Raw genomic sequence first — 16,746 nt, 5'->3', positions numbered from 1 at the left:
GCGATTCATTTGATTGTTTTTCTGACTTTTGTGACCAATTTGCTATCTAATTTGCTGGTAGCTGTTGTAATTTTTTGTCTGCTGAGAGAGATGTCCTTACATAAATGCTTGGTTTGCTTTAGCTGTAAAGCTTTTTTGAAATCTGACACGCCAGGTGGATTTAACAACAAGCTAAACTGTGTTTTGCTATATTGCACTTGTGATTTCATGAAAATTAAATATTTGTAGTAATTTTATTTGAATTTGGCGCTCTGCAATTCAGCGGATGTTGCCGAAAATGATCCCGCTAACGGGATGGGTGCGCCAAGAAGTTAATGACACGTTTCCCAAAACAGTGCGCACAGTTCTTGAACGGCATGAATCCCGCTAACGGGCCCGCTAACGGGCCAGTGACAACAGCCAGTGAAAGCGCAGGGTGACAAATTCAAAACAATAGAAATCTCATAATTACATTTCCTCAAATATAGATGTATTTTACACCATTTTAAAGATAAACTTGTTGTTAATCCCACCACAGTGTCCGATTTCAAAAAGGCTTTGCGATGAAAGCACACCAAACGATTATGTTAGATCTGCACCTAGTCACAGAAAAACACAGCCATTTTTCCAGCCAAAGAGAGGTGTCACAAAAAGCAGAAATAGAGATAAAATGTAATCACAAACCTTTGATGATCTTCATCAGATGACACTCATAGGACTTCATGTTGCACAATACATGTATTTTTTGTTTGATACAGTTCATATTTATATACAAAAATCTGAGTTTACATTGGCGTGTTATGTTCAGTAGTTCCAAAACATCCGGTGATTTTGCAGAGAGCCACATCAATTTACAGAAATACTCATAATAAACATTGATAAAAGATACAACTATTATGCATGGAATTATAGATACACTTCTCCTTAATGCAACCGCTGTGTCAGATTAAAAAAAAGCTTTACCGAAAAAACGCCATGCAATAATCTGAATACAGCGCTCAGACAACAAATCAAGCCATACAGATATTCGCCATGTTGTGGAGTCAACAGAAGTTAGAAATAACATTATAAATATTCACTTACCTTTGACGATCTTCATCAGAATGCACTTCCAGGAATCCCAGTTCCACAATAAATGTTTGATTTGTTCGATAAAGTCCATCATTATTGTCCAAATTTCTCCTTTTTGTTCGCACGTTTAGCCCAGTAATCCAAATTCATGACGCGCAGGCCAGACAAAAAGTCAAAAAGTTCCGTTACAGTTCGTAGAAACATGTCAAACGAAGTATAGAATCAATCTTTAGGATGTTTTTAACATAAATCTTCAATAATGTTCCAACTGGAGAATTCATTTGTCTTCAGAAATGCAATAGAACGAAAGCTAACTCTTACGTGAACACGCGTGACCAGCTCACGCCACTCTGCCAGACCACTGACTCATTCAGCTCCCATTCCCCCCTCCTTCACAGTAGAAGCATCAAACAAGGTTCTAAAGATTGTTGACATCTAGTGTAAGCCTTAGGAAGTGCAATTTGACCCCATAGACACTGTATATTCAATAGGCAAAGAGTTGAAAAACTACAAACCTCAGATTTCCCAAACCTCTGATTTTTTTCTCAGGGTTTTGCTTATGAGTTATGTTATACTCGCAGACATCATTCAAACAGTTTTATAAACTCCAGAGTGTTTTCTATCCAAATCGACTAATGATATGCACACATTAGCAACTGGGCCTGAGTAGCAGGCAGTTTACTCTGGGCACCTTATTCATCCAAGCTACTCAATACTGCCCCCAGCCATAAGAAGTTAACAGCCTGAGTTAAATAAAGGTTTTTATTAAAACTTTATTTAACTAGTCAAGTCAGTTAAGAACACATTCTTACTTTACAATGAAGGCCTATCCCAGTCAAACCCTGCCCTAACCTGGAAGACGCTGGGCCAGTTGTGCTCCGCCCTGTGGGACTCCCGATCACGGCCGGTTGTGATACAGCCAAGGATCGAACCAGGGTCTGTAGTGACGTTTCTAGCACTGAGATGCAGTGCCTTTAACCACGACACCACTCTGGAGCCCTATGGTGTACATATGGTACAGTAACACACTGAAGTATAATAAGAACCATATGGTAACTGCCCTCTGGGTGACCATAATTACAACGTTTTTCAACTGGTCTTTCAGTCGAGTACCGGTTCCGTTGAATTCAACGTTGCACACCGTTCTGACATACTGAATGCAACCCAGGCTGCATAAGCAGGAAGTGTTCCACGCACATGACAGTCAGCTGATTTAATGAAATCGTTTTACCCCACGTGACTTGGACTTTACGGAAAAGCAAACTGACGATGGCAGGATCTGAGTCGTCAAGTAAAATGCGTACTAAAATGGCCTTTATTGCTCTTTTATTCGCCTTATTTTCGACTGGAAGTTGTAGCAGTCAGGTACCATTTGTAATGTGGTCCAGTGAAGGGTAAATATGTATTATTAGTTTGAAAGCGAAGGGATTTTGAGCACTGTGCTAACTCTATCTATCATGCTACTGTAAGCTAACCAATAGCTATACTCACTTTATAAGACAACGTTATAATGGTCAAAGCATTAACTCCCTTTTGGATATCATTGGGTTATTATGCACTGCTAATCATTTCCGTGTTAGTTGTTGATTTGAGTAGTTAGATGTACTGTTATTCTATCATTTTAAGATGTTGTACATCTTTCCAGGTACACCTTACCACAGCTGGTATCTCCCGCAGCTGGTCACATAATATCTAATGTCCAGCTGATGGCCTACCTAAACTCTGCTCTGGGATCTGCCCCACACAATATGCTGCTCTTCCTACAGGACAAGGTCAGGCCTGATATTAATCATATAATTGTATTCAGTTGTACCACGTACAATTGTCTACTACTTGGCAGACACTATTTAAAGCTGTGTCACATAGTATGCAATGACCATTATATACTGTAATGTCAAAGCTGAATAGCCTACTGTGCTCTTGCTTTAGGGACCACAGGGACACAGGGACTACAGTATAGTAACCCACTTGTGATTCCCTCTCTGGTGTCCTGTCCTGGTGTTTCCCTCTCTGGTGTCCTGTCCTGGTGTTTCCCTCTCTGGTGTCCTGTCCTGGTGTTTCCCTCTCTGGTGTCCTGTCCTGGTGTTTCCCACTCTGGTGTCCTGTCCTGGTGTTTCCCTCTCTGGTGTCCTGTCCTGGTGTTTCCCTCTCTGGTGTCCTGTCCTGGTGTTTCCCTCTCTGGTGTCCTGTCCTGGTGTTTCCCACTCTGGTGTCCTGTCCTGGTGTTTCCCTCTCTGGTGTCCTGTCCTGGTGTTTCCCTCTCTGGTGTCCTGTCCTGGTGTTTCCCACTCTGGTGTCCTGTCCTGGTGTTTCCCTCTCTGGTGTCCTGTCCTGGTGTTTCCCTCTCTGGTGTCCTGTCCTGGTGTTTCCCTCTCTGGTGTCCTGTCCTGGTGTTTCCCACTCTGGTGTCCTGTCCTGGTGTTTCCCACTCTGGTGTCCTGTCCTGGTGTTTCCCTCTCTGGTGTCCTGTCCTGGTGTTTCCCTCTCTGGTGTCCTGTCCTGGTGTTTCCCTCTCTGGTGTTTCCCTCTCTGGTGTCCTGTCCTGGTGTTTCCCCCTCTGGTGTCCTGTCCTGGTGTTTCCCACTCTGGTGTCCTGTCCTGGTGTTTCCCACTCTGGTGTCCTGTCCTGGTGTTTCCCACTCTGGTGTCCTGTCCTGGTGTTTCCCACTCTGGTGTCCTGTCCTGGTGTTTCCCACTCTGGTGTCCTGTCCTGGTGTTTCCCTCTCTGGTGTCCTGTCCTGGTGTTTCCCACTCTGGTGTCCTGTCCTGGTGTTTCCCTCTCTGGTGTCCTGTCCTGGTGTTTCCCTCTCTGGTGTGACAATGCGTCTCAGCCCCACTTCCTCCTTACTTCTTCCTATTCTCAGACTGACCTGTTTCTGCAGGCTGGAATTTCAGATATGTAGTAATAATGAGACTAGCCATGTAAATGGATTTTAGCTTGTTATATTGTACTGTTTTTAATTCATCTCAAACTCTGTGAAGCAGATGACACTGACATTGTTGTTGATATATGCATTTTCTACATAGCTGAGCAAAGATGACTTCACAAGGTATGGAGGAGTTTTTGGAAACAAGCAAGACAGTGTCTTTCCTAACCTTGAGGTAAATATTCTGTCTTTTGTGGTGGGGCATGGTATTGAGATACTAATATGATCAGGGCCATAAATCATCTCAGCGTAGGAGTGGGGAATAAGATCGCATGGACAGTGGGGATCTAATCCTACATCAGCACTCCTACTTTGTGAATTTAGACCCGGATGTATGTTGACAACTCATTTTGACTCCATTTCTCTCTCCCAGTCTGCGTTACAGTCTTCGTCTTCACCGTTGGTGCTGCCTGCCCTGTCATGGCTAGGTGCTAGTGCGGTCCCAAGCCTGCTACAGGAGAAGCTGGGTGTTTCCCCACTCAGCGTAGACCCAGACACACTGGAGCATCTCCGCTTCAATGCCTCAGAAAACACTCTGCTGGTTATCAACCTGCCATATTCTTCTGGGTAATACAATTAAACCAAATGTTTCTAGAGTGCAGGCTTCTGGAAAAATACTTTTTGATTGATTTGTTCACAATCCCACAGTAACTTGAACATGTATTGTATACTTATGTTCCAGTGCTTACCTGTCCTGTCAGGATGTCCTGCGTAACAATGGTACATTTAAGTTTTGGCCATTTATTGTTCTTGTCAAAACCTTGTTATTATATGTATTGGTATGTATGTATTCAAAAACTATTTCCCTGACTCAACAATGTGATATATTTTTCTCTCTCCCTAGATGAGGTCATTGGTAAGGTTCTGAGCATCATGAAAGCCCAGAGTGTGCCCTACACTGCCATTTACACTGGACTCAAGCCCTCAAGAGTAAGAAACATAAAAATATGCTTAACAAATGCTTCTAATCTACACCATGTATCAGCACTGAGCACTCAGAATTCACCTGACTTGAAATAAAGTGGCGTGGTGTACTTTTTGTTATGTTCTATAGATCTTCTCAATAACGCTGTAGCTGTATTTTGATTGCGTTCTCTCCTTGCTCCCTAGGTGATTGAGGAGCCGTCCTTGATTGTCCAGTCTTCTATGAGCCGTTCCTTGCTGCAGGCAGTTGTGGATGAGGTCAAACCTCCTCTGATGTTCAATTCCACCAGAGGCCCTTGCATCATGCTCTGGGCCCAGAATCTAAACGTCAGCTTTAGTGACAAGGAATGGATTGATCTCGGTCCATCGACCTTTGCTTCTGGTGGCTCTGTGAGCACGTCTGGGTCCTTCTGTAATGAAACCAACTCACAGTGAGCCTGATACTCTCTTTTTACTATGACATGCCACTTTTTGCTATGTATTACAGTATAGCAGCAGTATTATAACGTCATCAATACCACAGTATAGTGACATCATTGATACTGCAGTATAGTAACATCATTGATACTTCAGTTTAGTATCAGTATAGTAACATCATTGATACTGCAGTATAGTAGCAGTATAGTGACATCATTGCTACTACAGTATAGTAGCAGTATAGTAACATCATTGATACTACAGCATAGTAACATCATTGATACTACAGTTTACTAGCAGTATAGTAACATCATTGATACTACAGCATAGTAACATCATTGATACTACAGCATAGTAACATCATTGATACTGCAGTATAGTAGTAACATTGATACTACAGTATAGTAACATCATTGATACTACAGCATAGTAACATCATTGATACTACAGCATAGTGACATCATTGATACTACAGCATAGTAACATCATTGATACTGCAGCATAGTAACATCATTGATACTGCAGCATAGTAACATCATTGATACTACAGCATAGTAACATCATTGATACTACAGCATAGTAACATAATTGATACTGCAGCATAGTGACATCATTGATACTGCAGCATAGTAACATAATTGATACTGCAGCATAGTGACATCATTGATACTGCAGCATAGTGACATAATTGATACTACAGTATAGTATCAGTATAGTAACACCATTGATACTGCGGTATAGTAACATCCTTGATACTGTAGTATAGTAGCAGTATAGTAACATAATGTATACTACAGTATAGTGACATTGATACTACAGTATAGTGACATTATTGATACCGCGGTATAGTGACATGGTTGATACTGCAGTATAGTGACATGGTTGATACTGCAGTATAGTGACATGGTTGATACTACAGTATAGTAACATCATTGGTACTACAGTATAGTAGCAGAATAGTAACATTGATACTGCAATATAGTAACATTGATACTGCAATATAGTAACATCATTGATACTACAGTATTGTAGCAGTATAATAACATCATTGATTAGTTGCCTTATGTTACATGTGTTGCATATTTTAGCACTATCAAATTACCCAGTTGTGTGTTGACCGCAATAGGGAATCAGAGCTCTGTGGTGGAGGATTTGGATATGAATCCTATTTTGTTTTTCTCAGGCTTGTCCTTGATTATGGGAGTTCTGTTTCACCTTACAATCCCTTCCGTCTCATGTAAGTATATAATGTTAACATTTAAAATAGTTTTTGTATTAATGAGATGCAAGTCAAATATCATAGCAGCTTATACCAAAAAAGTGCACACCATCTGTTCCTATGACACCACCTGTCTCCTCTACCTTCTTTATTTATATTTTCAATGCATGAACAGTTCATTCCTGGACCTTCCCATTCCTATGTCAAGTGTGAGGTTACTAGAGTCTTATCATTTCCAGCTTCTCCATGAGCCAGCGGCGCTATCCTGTGTCTGCACGGAACTGGTTCACCCTGGACACTGTGAAATTGGTATTCAACACCCTAACAGCCACCTACAATGGCAGCCACGGTATCTATGCCCCGGCAGAGTACTCTTTCCACTGCCAAAATGTCAACAACTTCCGCAATGCACTTCTAGTGCCCCGTGCTCAGAATGCCACCCAGTGGAGAATCCTCTTCACTGACTTCCAGGTACGATTGCTTGAATTTCAGCCACGCAAAGAGCCTTTCAATAATCAGGGTTTAACTTCTAGAGGGTTTTGAACTTTTTAGAACAAAAAAGTTAATATTTTTTATGCAGCCTTTATTTACCCAGGGAAGTCACATTGAGCTTGACATATATTTTTCAAGTGAGCCCCTGCTCCACTGTTAATCATTTTGCCGGCATCTGTTTCCATCTAGATCCAAGGCTTCAGCATACTGAATGGGACAACAGATTTCTCCTATGCCAGTGACTGTGCTGGCTTCTTCACACCAGGGATCTGGATGGGCCTGATCACCTCTCTGCTGATGCTGTTGATCCTCACCTACGGCCTGCACATGATCATGCAGCTACGCTCCATGGACCGCTTTGACGACCCTAAAGGCCCCTCCATCTCAGTGCCTCAGTCGGAGTAATGAAGACGAGACAATGCCCCCTAGACTGCTCCCAGACCTGTTCGTGCTGTCTTTCCTATTGTCATGTGACAATGTTCCCTCCACTTTGATTTGTTCAATAAATTCTATTGTCAGTTGCTTTAGCCACCTCCCCGTTCTGATTACCAGTTCAGCCATCCCATCCCCTTAGCCTTTATTCTGTTTGTATTACACAAACAGTCATTTAACAGATGCTCTTGTCCAGAGCGACTAACAGGAGCAATTAGGGTTAAGTGCCTTGCTCAAGGGCACAGACAGATTTTTCGCCTAGTTGGCTCTGGGATTTGAACCAGCTAACTTTCGGTTACTGGTGCAACACTCTTAACCTCGAGGCTACCTGCCACCCAAGGGGGTACGTTCCGTAAATGCCTCCCTTTTCCCTTGATACCTAATCAGCTCACGCATGTGCCAATAAAAGGGGTTTGTTTGTACAGGAAAGCTTTTGATGCCAAATCAGTGACTGAAATATGATTGCAGCATTTTGTGGGACTGATTTTGGTTATTTCGCTTGCATTGTAAGTTTCTCAGCTGTGTAATTTAAAGACTAATGCAATAATTGCCTGTAAATATTAAGTTGAATTTATGTGTGCAGACTTGACGTTTGTGGGCATTTGAGAATGCCTACCCTAAATTTTGCTGTTGGAAATGCATAGTAGGACAATGTGAGAAAAGAATGCTCTGCAAATTATGCTTTGTTTCAAAAGACCGTTTTACTCAATGCTGGCATTTTTTCATTGACATCTGTGAAATTGAAATAAAATGTCAAAACTATCAGTGACCCTCATGCCTCTATACATACAAAATAGTGCTAAAATCCAAGGCTTTGCCATTTGTATCTTGACAGTGCATTCGGAAAGTAGTCAGACCCCTGGACCTTTTCCACGTTTTGTTACATCACAGCCTTGTTTACAAACATATTCAGACCCTTTACTCAGTACTTTGTTGAAGCACCTTTGGCAGCGATTACAGCCTCAAGTCTTCTTGGGTATAACGCTACAAGCTTGTATTTGGGGAGTTTCTCCCATTCTTTACAGATCTGCTCAAACTGTCAGATTAGATGGGGAGTGTCACTGCGCAGCTATTTTCAGGTCTCTCCAGAGATGTTCGATCGGGTTAAAGTCCGGGCTCTGGCTGAGCCACTCGAAGACATTCAGAGACTTGTCCTGAAGTCACTCTTGCGTTGTCTTGGCTGTGTGCTTAGGGTCGTTGTCCTGCTGGAAGGTGAACCTTCGCCCGAGTCTGAGGTCCTTAGCGCTCTGGAGTAGGTTTTCACCAAGGATCTCTCTATGTACTTTGCTCCATTCTTCTTTCCCTCGATCCTGACTAGTCTCCCAGTCCCTGGGCGGCCATCTCCAGGAAGTCTTGGTGGTTCCAAACATCTTCCATTTAAGAATGATGGAGGTCACTGTTCTTGAGGACCTTCAAATGTAGCAGAAATGTTTTGGTACCCTTCCCCAGATGTGTGCTTCGACACAATCCAATCAAGTTGCAGAAGAATCTCAAGGATGATCAATGGAAACAGGATGCACCTAAGCTCAATTTCACATCTCATAGCAAAGGGTATGAACACTTACATAGATAAGGTATCCATTTTTTTCCTTCAATAAAATCTAAAAATCTGTTTTTGCTTTGTCATTATTTGGGGTATTGTGTGTAGATTGATGAGGAAAACTATTTTATCAATTTTAGAATAATACTTGCCAAATGCACTTTTGTAAAATATTGGCCTCTTACACTATCCTTAAAATCCCACACCCTGCTTAATGTTTGGACAGTGTGGCCCGTTTGTCTCCCAAAAAAAAAACATTTTTGATTGTCATTATATACAGGAATATTGCATTATGGTCACAATTAAATTGCAATATAAACACAAGTTAATTCTCGTTCATTGAACGTGGAGAACAGAGCAGCCAATCGTGTCAACATGAAGTTCCCAGCCAAGAATTTGCATAATTTACGTGCATCCAGTCACCTGGTTACCATTGTTACCCGATAAGAAGGTAAACAAAAGACAGAAACAAGGCAGCGCAGGATGAAGGGACAATTATTAGCATCAGTCCACATTGCATGTCGCAGTGATTATCTATTTGCATCAATAAAAATGTCGGAGCTTATCACTTAATTTATGGCTCCCCTGCAAAGCGTCGCATTAGGCAGCGACCAAGAGCGGAAGCCATTTCCAACCTGTGCACTGTGCACCTAACCGGCTGGGCAACGACCTGTCATTTCAGGGAGCCCCACACCTGGCCCCAGCTGCTATGATAATCATGTTGTGAGTTTCTCAATCCTATACTGTCATGTTCTTTCAACAACCCTCTATCCACTATACCTGTTACACTGTTGTTTTCAAATAAACCAATTTGGTTGTTTTCAGCATTGTAATACCTAATGCATTGCAGAAGCTACTCAAACTGCCAGTTAAAATAATACAAAATACATTTTATTGTGAAGCGTTTCATGTTGGTCATTGTCCCATCAAGTTGCTACCATTCTGTATGATGTACAGAAGAGACCTGAGAGTGATGCAGATTGTAACCTCTACTTTCCGTACATTTTCAGGTCTCTGAATACCCTTATGTGTTTTCTTCCCACCACCCAGATAATCACTCCTTCCCCTCGGAAGTATCAGCAGGACAGAACCTGGTGTAAAGTACCCTCTTGGCAGAACCCCCTTCAACTACACCACAAATAGGTTCAGGACCAAGCCTGTTACAGCTGACTCCAACCCAGGGTGAGTGTGTGGTTATTGGCAATGGCACTCTCCAAACTGTCCATGATAGGAAAACACTGATTATCTATTGTATAAATGCATTGCATGTATCAACCTTCAAATAGATTGACCACTAACAGCTGTTTTTCATGATGCAGCCCCGGGGCATATGCTCATGATACTACTCAGAGCCGGAAGGTGTTTTGGCCTATGAACTTTGGCTCCTCAGACTGGGGTAGACTGCCCCCAAATCAAGAGGAAAGCCTTGAGGACAGAGGTGTGTTATTTTACTTTGCATTACTATACAAAGTAATACAGAGATTATTGTAAATGTATCTTCAGCAATAACATCTAATGCCATTGCATGCTTGTCTTACATAGCTGCTTTGTGACAAGGACTTTGCCAAGCAAAGGACATATCTACAGTTGTTGTACTCCTGACTCTGCAGGGGGTCAACCTGATACAAGCATAAATGAAGTGTTTTTATATATCCGCTTTAATCTAGATATTCACCATTCTCTCCAGGTATACAAAGTAGACAATAAAGTTGCCGGATTTTTGCCCTCATGTGTATTTGGTGATTGGCTAAAATGTGTCATTTGGGTAAATGAAAGGTTTTCATGTTAAAATACAAATCAAAACATTGATTTCCTACTCATTATTTATCAATGACTGAACTCATAATTTGAAAATGTTACATATTTTCTTTCACGACAGAACCACTCCACAAATCTGAAAAAAAAAAAAAAGAATAGCAAAATGTTTGTTTTCTCATGAATGTAACTAGTGAAGAAAGTCATATTGAGCAGTATTTGCCCTGTGGAAAGTTCAGGTGAGAGTCCCTCACTCCAGATGTCCACGTGGGTCCACTTCTCACAGAGGCACAGAACCGTTGACTGCTTCTTACAATTGACCCTTTGTTGTGTCTGACAGATAGAAGTCCGAATTAGTAGCTAAGTGTAGTAAACGTTCACTTCTTCCTCCTCACTTTGGGTTTCTTGACCGGCCTCAGGTATGGATTGTCAATCATGTTTTCTTCACTGGCCTTCACTGAGGGAACCACACCCCCAGGGGGCAGCATGGAATTCTCCTTATCAGCTCCAGGATCATCCTAAATTTTAATAATGGTATAGATGAGGAAAATTAACATAATTGTAAAAATATAAACTAATTTACAACTAGCCTTGCCATGGACTCCATATTAGAGATGGATACTAACAGTGTCATCCCAATAAGGATGTAGCAATCAACACCAGCTACAGTTGAATATACATTGTGTATACCAAACATTAGGAACACCTTTCTAATATTGAGTTGCACCCCCCCACCCCTTTTGCCCTTAGAGCAGCTTTAATTCATTGGAGGTTTCAAAAGCGTTCCACTGGGATAATGACCAATGTTGACTACAATGCTTCTCACAGTTGTGACAAGTTGGCTGGATGTCCTTTGGGTGGTGGACCACTCGATACACTCGGGGAAACTGTTGAGCATGAAAAACCCGGCAGCGTTGCAGTTCTTGACACAAACTGGTACACCCGGCACCTACTACCATACCCCATTCAAAGGCACTTACATCTTGCCCATTCACCCTCTGAATGGCATACATACACAATCCATGTCTCAAAGCTTAAAAATCCTTCTTTAACCCGTCTCCTCCCCTTCATCTTTAGCCCGTCTCCTCCCCTTCATCTTTAGCCCGTCTCCTCCCCTTCATCTTTAACCCGTCTCCTCCCCTTCATCTTTAACCCGTCTCCTCCCCTTCATCTTTAACCCGTCTCCTCCCCTTCATCTTTAGCCCGTCTCCTCCCCTTCATCTTTAGCCCGTCTCCTCCCCTTCATCTTTAACCCGTCTCCTTCCCCTTCATCTTTAACCAGTCTCCTTCCCCTTCATCTTTAACCCGTCTCCTTCCCCTTCATCTTTAACCCGTCTCCTTCCCCTTCAGCTTTAACCCGTCTCCTTCCCCTTCAGCTTTAACCCGTCTCCTTCCCTTTCATCTTTAACCTGGCTCCTCCCCTTCATCTTTAACCTGGCTCCTCCCCTTCATCTACACGGACTGAAGTGGTTTTAACAAGTGACATCAATAAGGGATCATAGCTTTTTCCTGGATTCACCTGGGCAGTCTGTCAGGGAAAGCAGGTGTTCCTTGGTTTTCCTCATGAAAGGTTAATTCTGTATAGGCGTAACCACATTGAACTGCAGCTAATATAACTCTGGGTTAAATATTTCCCTTGGCCCTTGTCCCCGACTCACATTGAGGTTGTTGCCTGGTGTGTTCTCGCTGTCGGTCTGGTCATCCTGTTCGGAGGAGTCCGTCTCCTCCAAAGTCTGCAGCTCCAGTTCTGAAGGCAGTAGGGCACTGAGATACGGGATGGAGCTGGGCCGCGCTGCGATCACTGGCAATCACAATAACAAAGGCACAAGTTATATTACCAATGCAAACACAGGCACATAACACTGTCTGTATTAAGAAATGAGATTAGTGGGAACTCCATTTTTTTTTTTACAGATTGAGAAAGAATGAAGGGAAACATATAACAGAAGTAGAATCACGTGTGACCACAACGACGAGCGCGCACTCACAAGGAAAGGCAGTGATGTCATCCTTGAAAAGGCTCTGTGTTTCTCCGGTCTTGGCCATGAAGCGTGTGAGAGCTCGCTCCACGTCTCTCCTCTGAGAGGCTGCCTTCTCTCGCACCACCTGGTAATCTGACACAGGCTCCCGAAACGTCTGTGACAGAAAGACAACAGGGAGGAAAACTCACTCATCTTTCAAATCTTTTCACTAGACTACTGGAAAAAGTGTAAAAGTGTATTAATAATAAGATGTTTCTGGCTGGGAAAACTAAGAAGTGTGGTTAACTCACTGGAGTTTTGATGTAGGTGTGGGGATCAGGGAACTCAGGGAAGTGGCTGGGTATGTGGGAGGGATGAGTGCGTTTCTGTCCAGCGATCAAGGCCTTCGGGATCACAGGAGCATTTGTTACTGGAGCTGAAAAATACACACAAATGGTCAGGTAGGCAACTAGGCATCACAATTACTTTCATTCTAGGACCAGTCACTAGTGCTCTATAGTGTTCTTGTGTTTTGTGCTCAGTTCTAGTCCAAGGGTGTTCACAGTCTTCTTTAAATAACTGATCTCAGTCCTCTTAAAGTTAACTTTTAAAGCACCAGCACAGCTGTTGTTACAACGGTGCTGAAGAACGACAAAACTATTGGAACACAATAAAGAGAAAAACGGAGACGATTACACACTACAACCAAAGAAAGGTCCTGTGTAGCTCATGTGGTAGAGTACGGCGCTTGCAACGCCAGGGTTGTAGGTTCAATTCCCACGGGGGACCAGTACAAAAATGTATGCACTCACTACTGTAAGTCGCTCTGGATAAGAGCGTCTGCTAAATTACAAAAAAGGTATGTCAAGCAAAAGTTACAAAAATTGTGTCAACAGTTAGGACAAGGGATAACAACTAAATCAAATCAAAGTTTATTTGTCACGTGCACCGAATACAACAATGCTTACTTACAGGCTCTAACCAATAGTGCAAAAAAGGTATTAGGTGAACAATAGGTAAGTAAAGAAATAAAACGACAGTAAAAAGACAGTGAAAAATAACAGTAGCGAGGCTATATACAGACACCGGTTAGTCAGGCTGATTGAGTTAGTATTTACATGTAGATATGGTAAAGTGACTATGCATATATGATGAATAGAGGGTAGCAGTAGCGTAAAAGAGGGGTGGGTAGTGGTGGTGGCAGATGTGTTGCTACCTATTAAAGTCTCCGGCCACTAGGGGTGAGTGGTTTCCAGTTTGCTTATTTCCTTATACAGCTGACTGAGTGCTGTCTTAGTGCCAGCATGTCTGTGGTGGTAACTAAACAGCCACGAAAAATATAGCTGAAAGATCTCTAGGTAAGTAGTGTGGCCTGCAATTTATCACAATATACTCTACTTCAGGTGAGCAAAATCTAGAGAATTCACAGCACCAGCTGTTGTTTACAAATATGCACAGCCCGCCCGCCCCCCCTCGTCGTGTGCTGTTCTATCTTGCCGGTGCAGCGTATATCCTGCTAGCTGAATATCCATGTCGTCATTCAGCCACGATTCCGTGAAACATAGGATGTTACAGTTGTTGATGTCCCGTTGATAGGATATTCGTGATCGTACCTCGTCTAATTTATTGTCCAATGATTGCACGTTGGCGGGTAGTATTGACAGTAACGGTAGCTTTCCCACTCGCCTTCTCCGGGTCCTCACGAGGCATCCGGCTCTTTGTCCTCTGTACTTGCGTCGCTTCATGTTGCAAATAACGGGGATGTCGGTCCTGTCGGGTGTTTGGAGAATGTCGTGTGCATCCTGCTTATTGTAGAAAAAATCTTCATCTAATCCGAGGTGAGTGATCACTGTCCTGATACCCAGAAGCTTTATTTTGCCCTAAGATACGGTTGCAGAAACATTATGTACAAAATAAGTTACAAATAACACAAAAAAAGAATCACATAATAGCACAATTGGTTGGGCGCCCGTAAAACTGCTGTCATTTCTTCCGTCGCCATGTTAGGAATCTAACTTTTGCCATTGCATAGAAATGCACACAATATAAGCACGAGTTGACAATAATTGACTATTTTTGACTGCTGTCATATCGACATTCATTATAATGCTATTATTGCTTGTGTCGAGTTTCACTATTTATTTAAGGCCACTTGGCACTTATAATGGTGTTTAAGCTACTGATGTTTTCACCGCATGTATTTTGACTGTGCGTTCTGGTGTTTGGGGTATTTTTTGGGCGTTATAAAAATAAACTTACTGTGTTCCAACACATATGCTTTCTGTTTCATAGTTGTAACAATGGCACTCCATGAATAACATTGAGTGAACACTTATGTTCTATTTTTTTCACATATCGTATTCTAATGTTTTTTTTATTTTTTATTCAACTAGGCAAGTCAGTTAACAATAAACTCTTATTAACAATGACGGCCTACCCCCCGGCCAAACCCTCCTCTAACCCGGAAGACGCTCGGCCAATTGTGTGCCACCCTAAGGGAATCCCAATCACTGCCGGTTGTGACACAGCCTGGGAACGAACCAGGGTCAGTAGCGACGGCTCTAGCACTGAAGTTCCTTAGACCGCTGCACCACTCGAGAGGCCAATGTTACCTAAGAACTTCAAAAACACAACCAAATGATTCCTAACAGTAAAGACATACTCACGGGCAGTTATAACCATCCTCTGTGATCTCTTGGCATACACTGGCAAAGTGTTCACATTGAAACCTGTGGTGATACATGAGAGATAAGTTGATGAAGGCAAATTAAAAAGAGATTTCATTTTCAAGCTGCAATTCTTTAGCATCTTTCCTGAAGTTAAACTCACCCATTTCAATGAGTGTGACCACAGTGTCAGAAAGGGTGGGCGTGATTCTGGCTGTGTGTTCACAGTACGCCTTGGCACAACGTCCCACTTCAGATATGTCTAAAAAAGCATAGGGAATAGACACCAATTAATGGTCAGTAATACAGACATTTGTGATTATTTCTTAAAAATCCTAGTCACTTGACATGGCTTGTTGTTTAATTCAAGCCAGCAAAGGGTTATTGTTAGTTTAATCCCAAACTGAAAACATGTATAACATTTTCAATAACAACAAAACAATGGTTGCATACAGCTCTGGATCATCTCAGTGAGTGATTCCACGGCCGCCTTCTCTGCGCTTTCGAACCCACACTCTGTCAGCAGCGAGCTCACCACCACTTGGAGGGTGCGACGCCGGGCAAGCTGGTAGTTCTCTGCCGGACTGGACGTCGCCTTACCACCCCCTGAACGCTGTAAAACAAACATGTGGTGGGTGAGAAAACCCTTTCACTCAGGGATAGCAAACTACAATAGCTAGTTATACGTTTAGTCAGCATTGTTGACGTCAACGCCAGTTTATAAAACCGCAAGTCAGCCACCTACAACATTCGTTTAAACGTAACGTTAGCTAGTGAATGGCTTTCATTTGATGAGCCCCCCCCCCAAATTATAGCGCCTCTTAATTTGCTAGTTAGCTAACGGCGTTACATAGCTATGACAAAATATTTTATTTACCCCTACTACAGCACTGAATCCACCCGCCATCACCGCAGGGTCTGCCATCTGCACGATATATGGGGATTATTTGCTATCAAAAAGCTACAGTTACACAAAGTTACGCCTTTCTGACTAACTAATAAATTATCTAGCTAACGTTACTGTAGCTAGGTAGGTACAGCCAGAAAAACAACATTGACGTAATTTCCGGCAGGACAGGCAGTTTCTGCTTATAAAATAGATTTGCTGCCACCTACTGCATGAACTGTCTAAAAGCAATTATAAACTGGGTGGTTCTAACCCTGAATGTTGACTGGCAGCCGTGGTGTATCACGCGTATGAAAAAATATTTATTTTTACTGCTCTAATTACGTTGGTCACCAGTTTATAATAGCATTTAGGCACCTCTGGGGTTGTGACATATTGTCAATATACCACGACTAAGGGCTCTGTCCAGGCAATCCGCGTTGCGTCGTGCGTAAGAAAAGCCCTCTTATTGACCAT

The 16,746-nt window shown here is 42.5% G+C and overlaps 2 protein-coding genes across 2 annotated transcripts; one reads left to right on the top strand and one right to left on the bottom strand.

Moving 5' to 3' along the window:
• Positions 1–2,252: 2,252 nt before the first annotated feature.
• Positions 2,253–8,223, top strand: LOC139416778 (V-type proton ATPase subunit S1-like). The gene is made up of 10 exons (XM_071165842.1): positions 2,253–2,444; positions 2,696–2,822; positions 4,078–4,152; positions 4,351–4,544; positions 4,660–4,697; positions 4,822–4,907; positions 5,088–5,332; positions 6,502–6,555; positions 6,777–7,008; positions 7,219–8,223. The coding sequence occupies exons 1-10, from the start codon at positions 2,320–2,322 to the stop codon at positions 7,432–7,434; spliced, it is 1,392 nt and encodes a 463-aa protein (XP_071021943.1). The 5' UTR covers positions 2,253–2,319; the 3' UTR covers positions 7,435–8,223.
• LOC139416791 (transcription initiation factor TFIID subunit 8-like) lies at positions 8,144–16,449 on the bottom strand. Its single transcript, XM_071165858.1, has 8 exons — positions 16,261–16,449; positions 15,837–15,996; positions 15,547–15,645; positions 15,384–15,446; positions 13,029–13,153; positions 12,745–12,892; positions 12,415–12,557; positions 8,144–11,274 (listed from the first exon to the last, which is right to left on the bottom strand). The coding sequence occupies exons 1-8, from the start codon at positions 16,306–16,308 to the stop codon at positions 11,134–11,136; spliced, it is 927 nt and encodes a 308-aa protein (XP_071021959.1). The 5' UTR covers positions 16,309–16,449; the 3' UTR covers positions 8,144–11,133.
• Between the last annotated feature and the right edge of the window lie 297 nt (positions 16,450–16,746).

Source organism: Oncorhynchus clarkii, chromosome 9 (assembly GCF_045791955.1).
Source record: "Oncorhynchus clarkii lewisi isolate Uvic-CL-2024 chromosome 9, UVic_Ocla_1.0, whole genome shotgun sequence".
In the NCBI taxonomy this organism is placed as follows: Eukaryota; Metazoa; Chordata; class Actinopteri; order Salmoniformes; family Salmonidae; genus Oncorhynchus; species Oncorhynchus clarkii.
The sequence above is the reverse complement of the archived record's forward strand: the minus strand, read 5'-3'. Positions and strand labels throughout refer to the sequence as shown.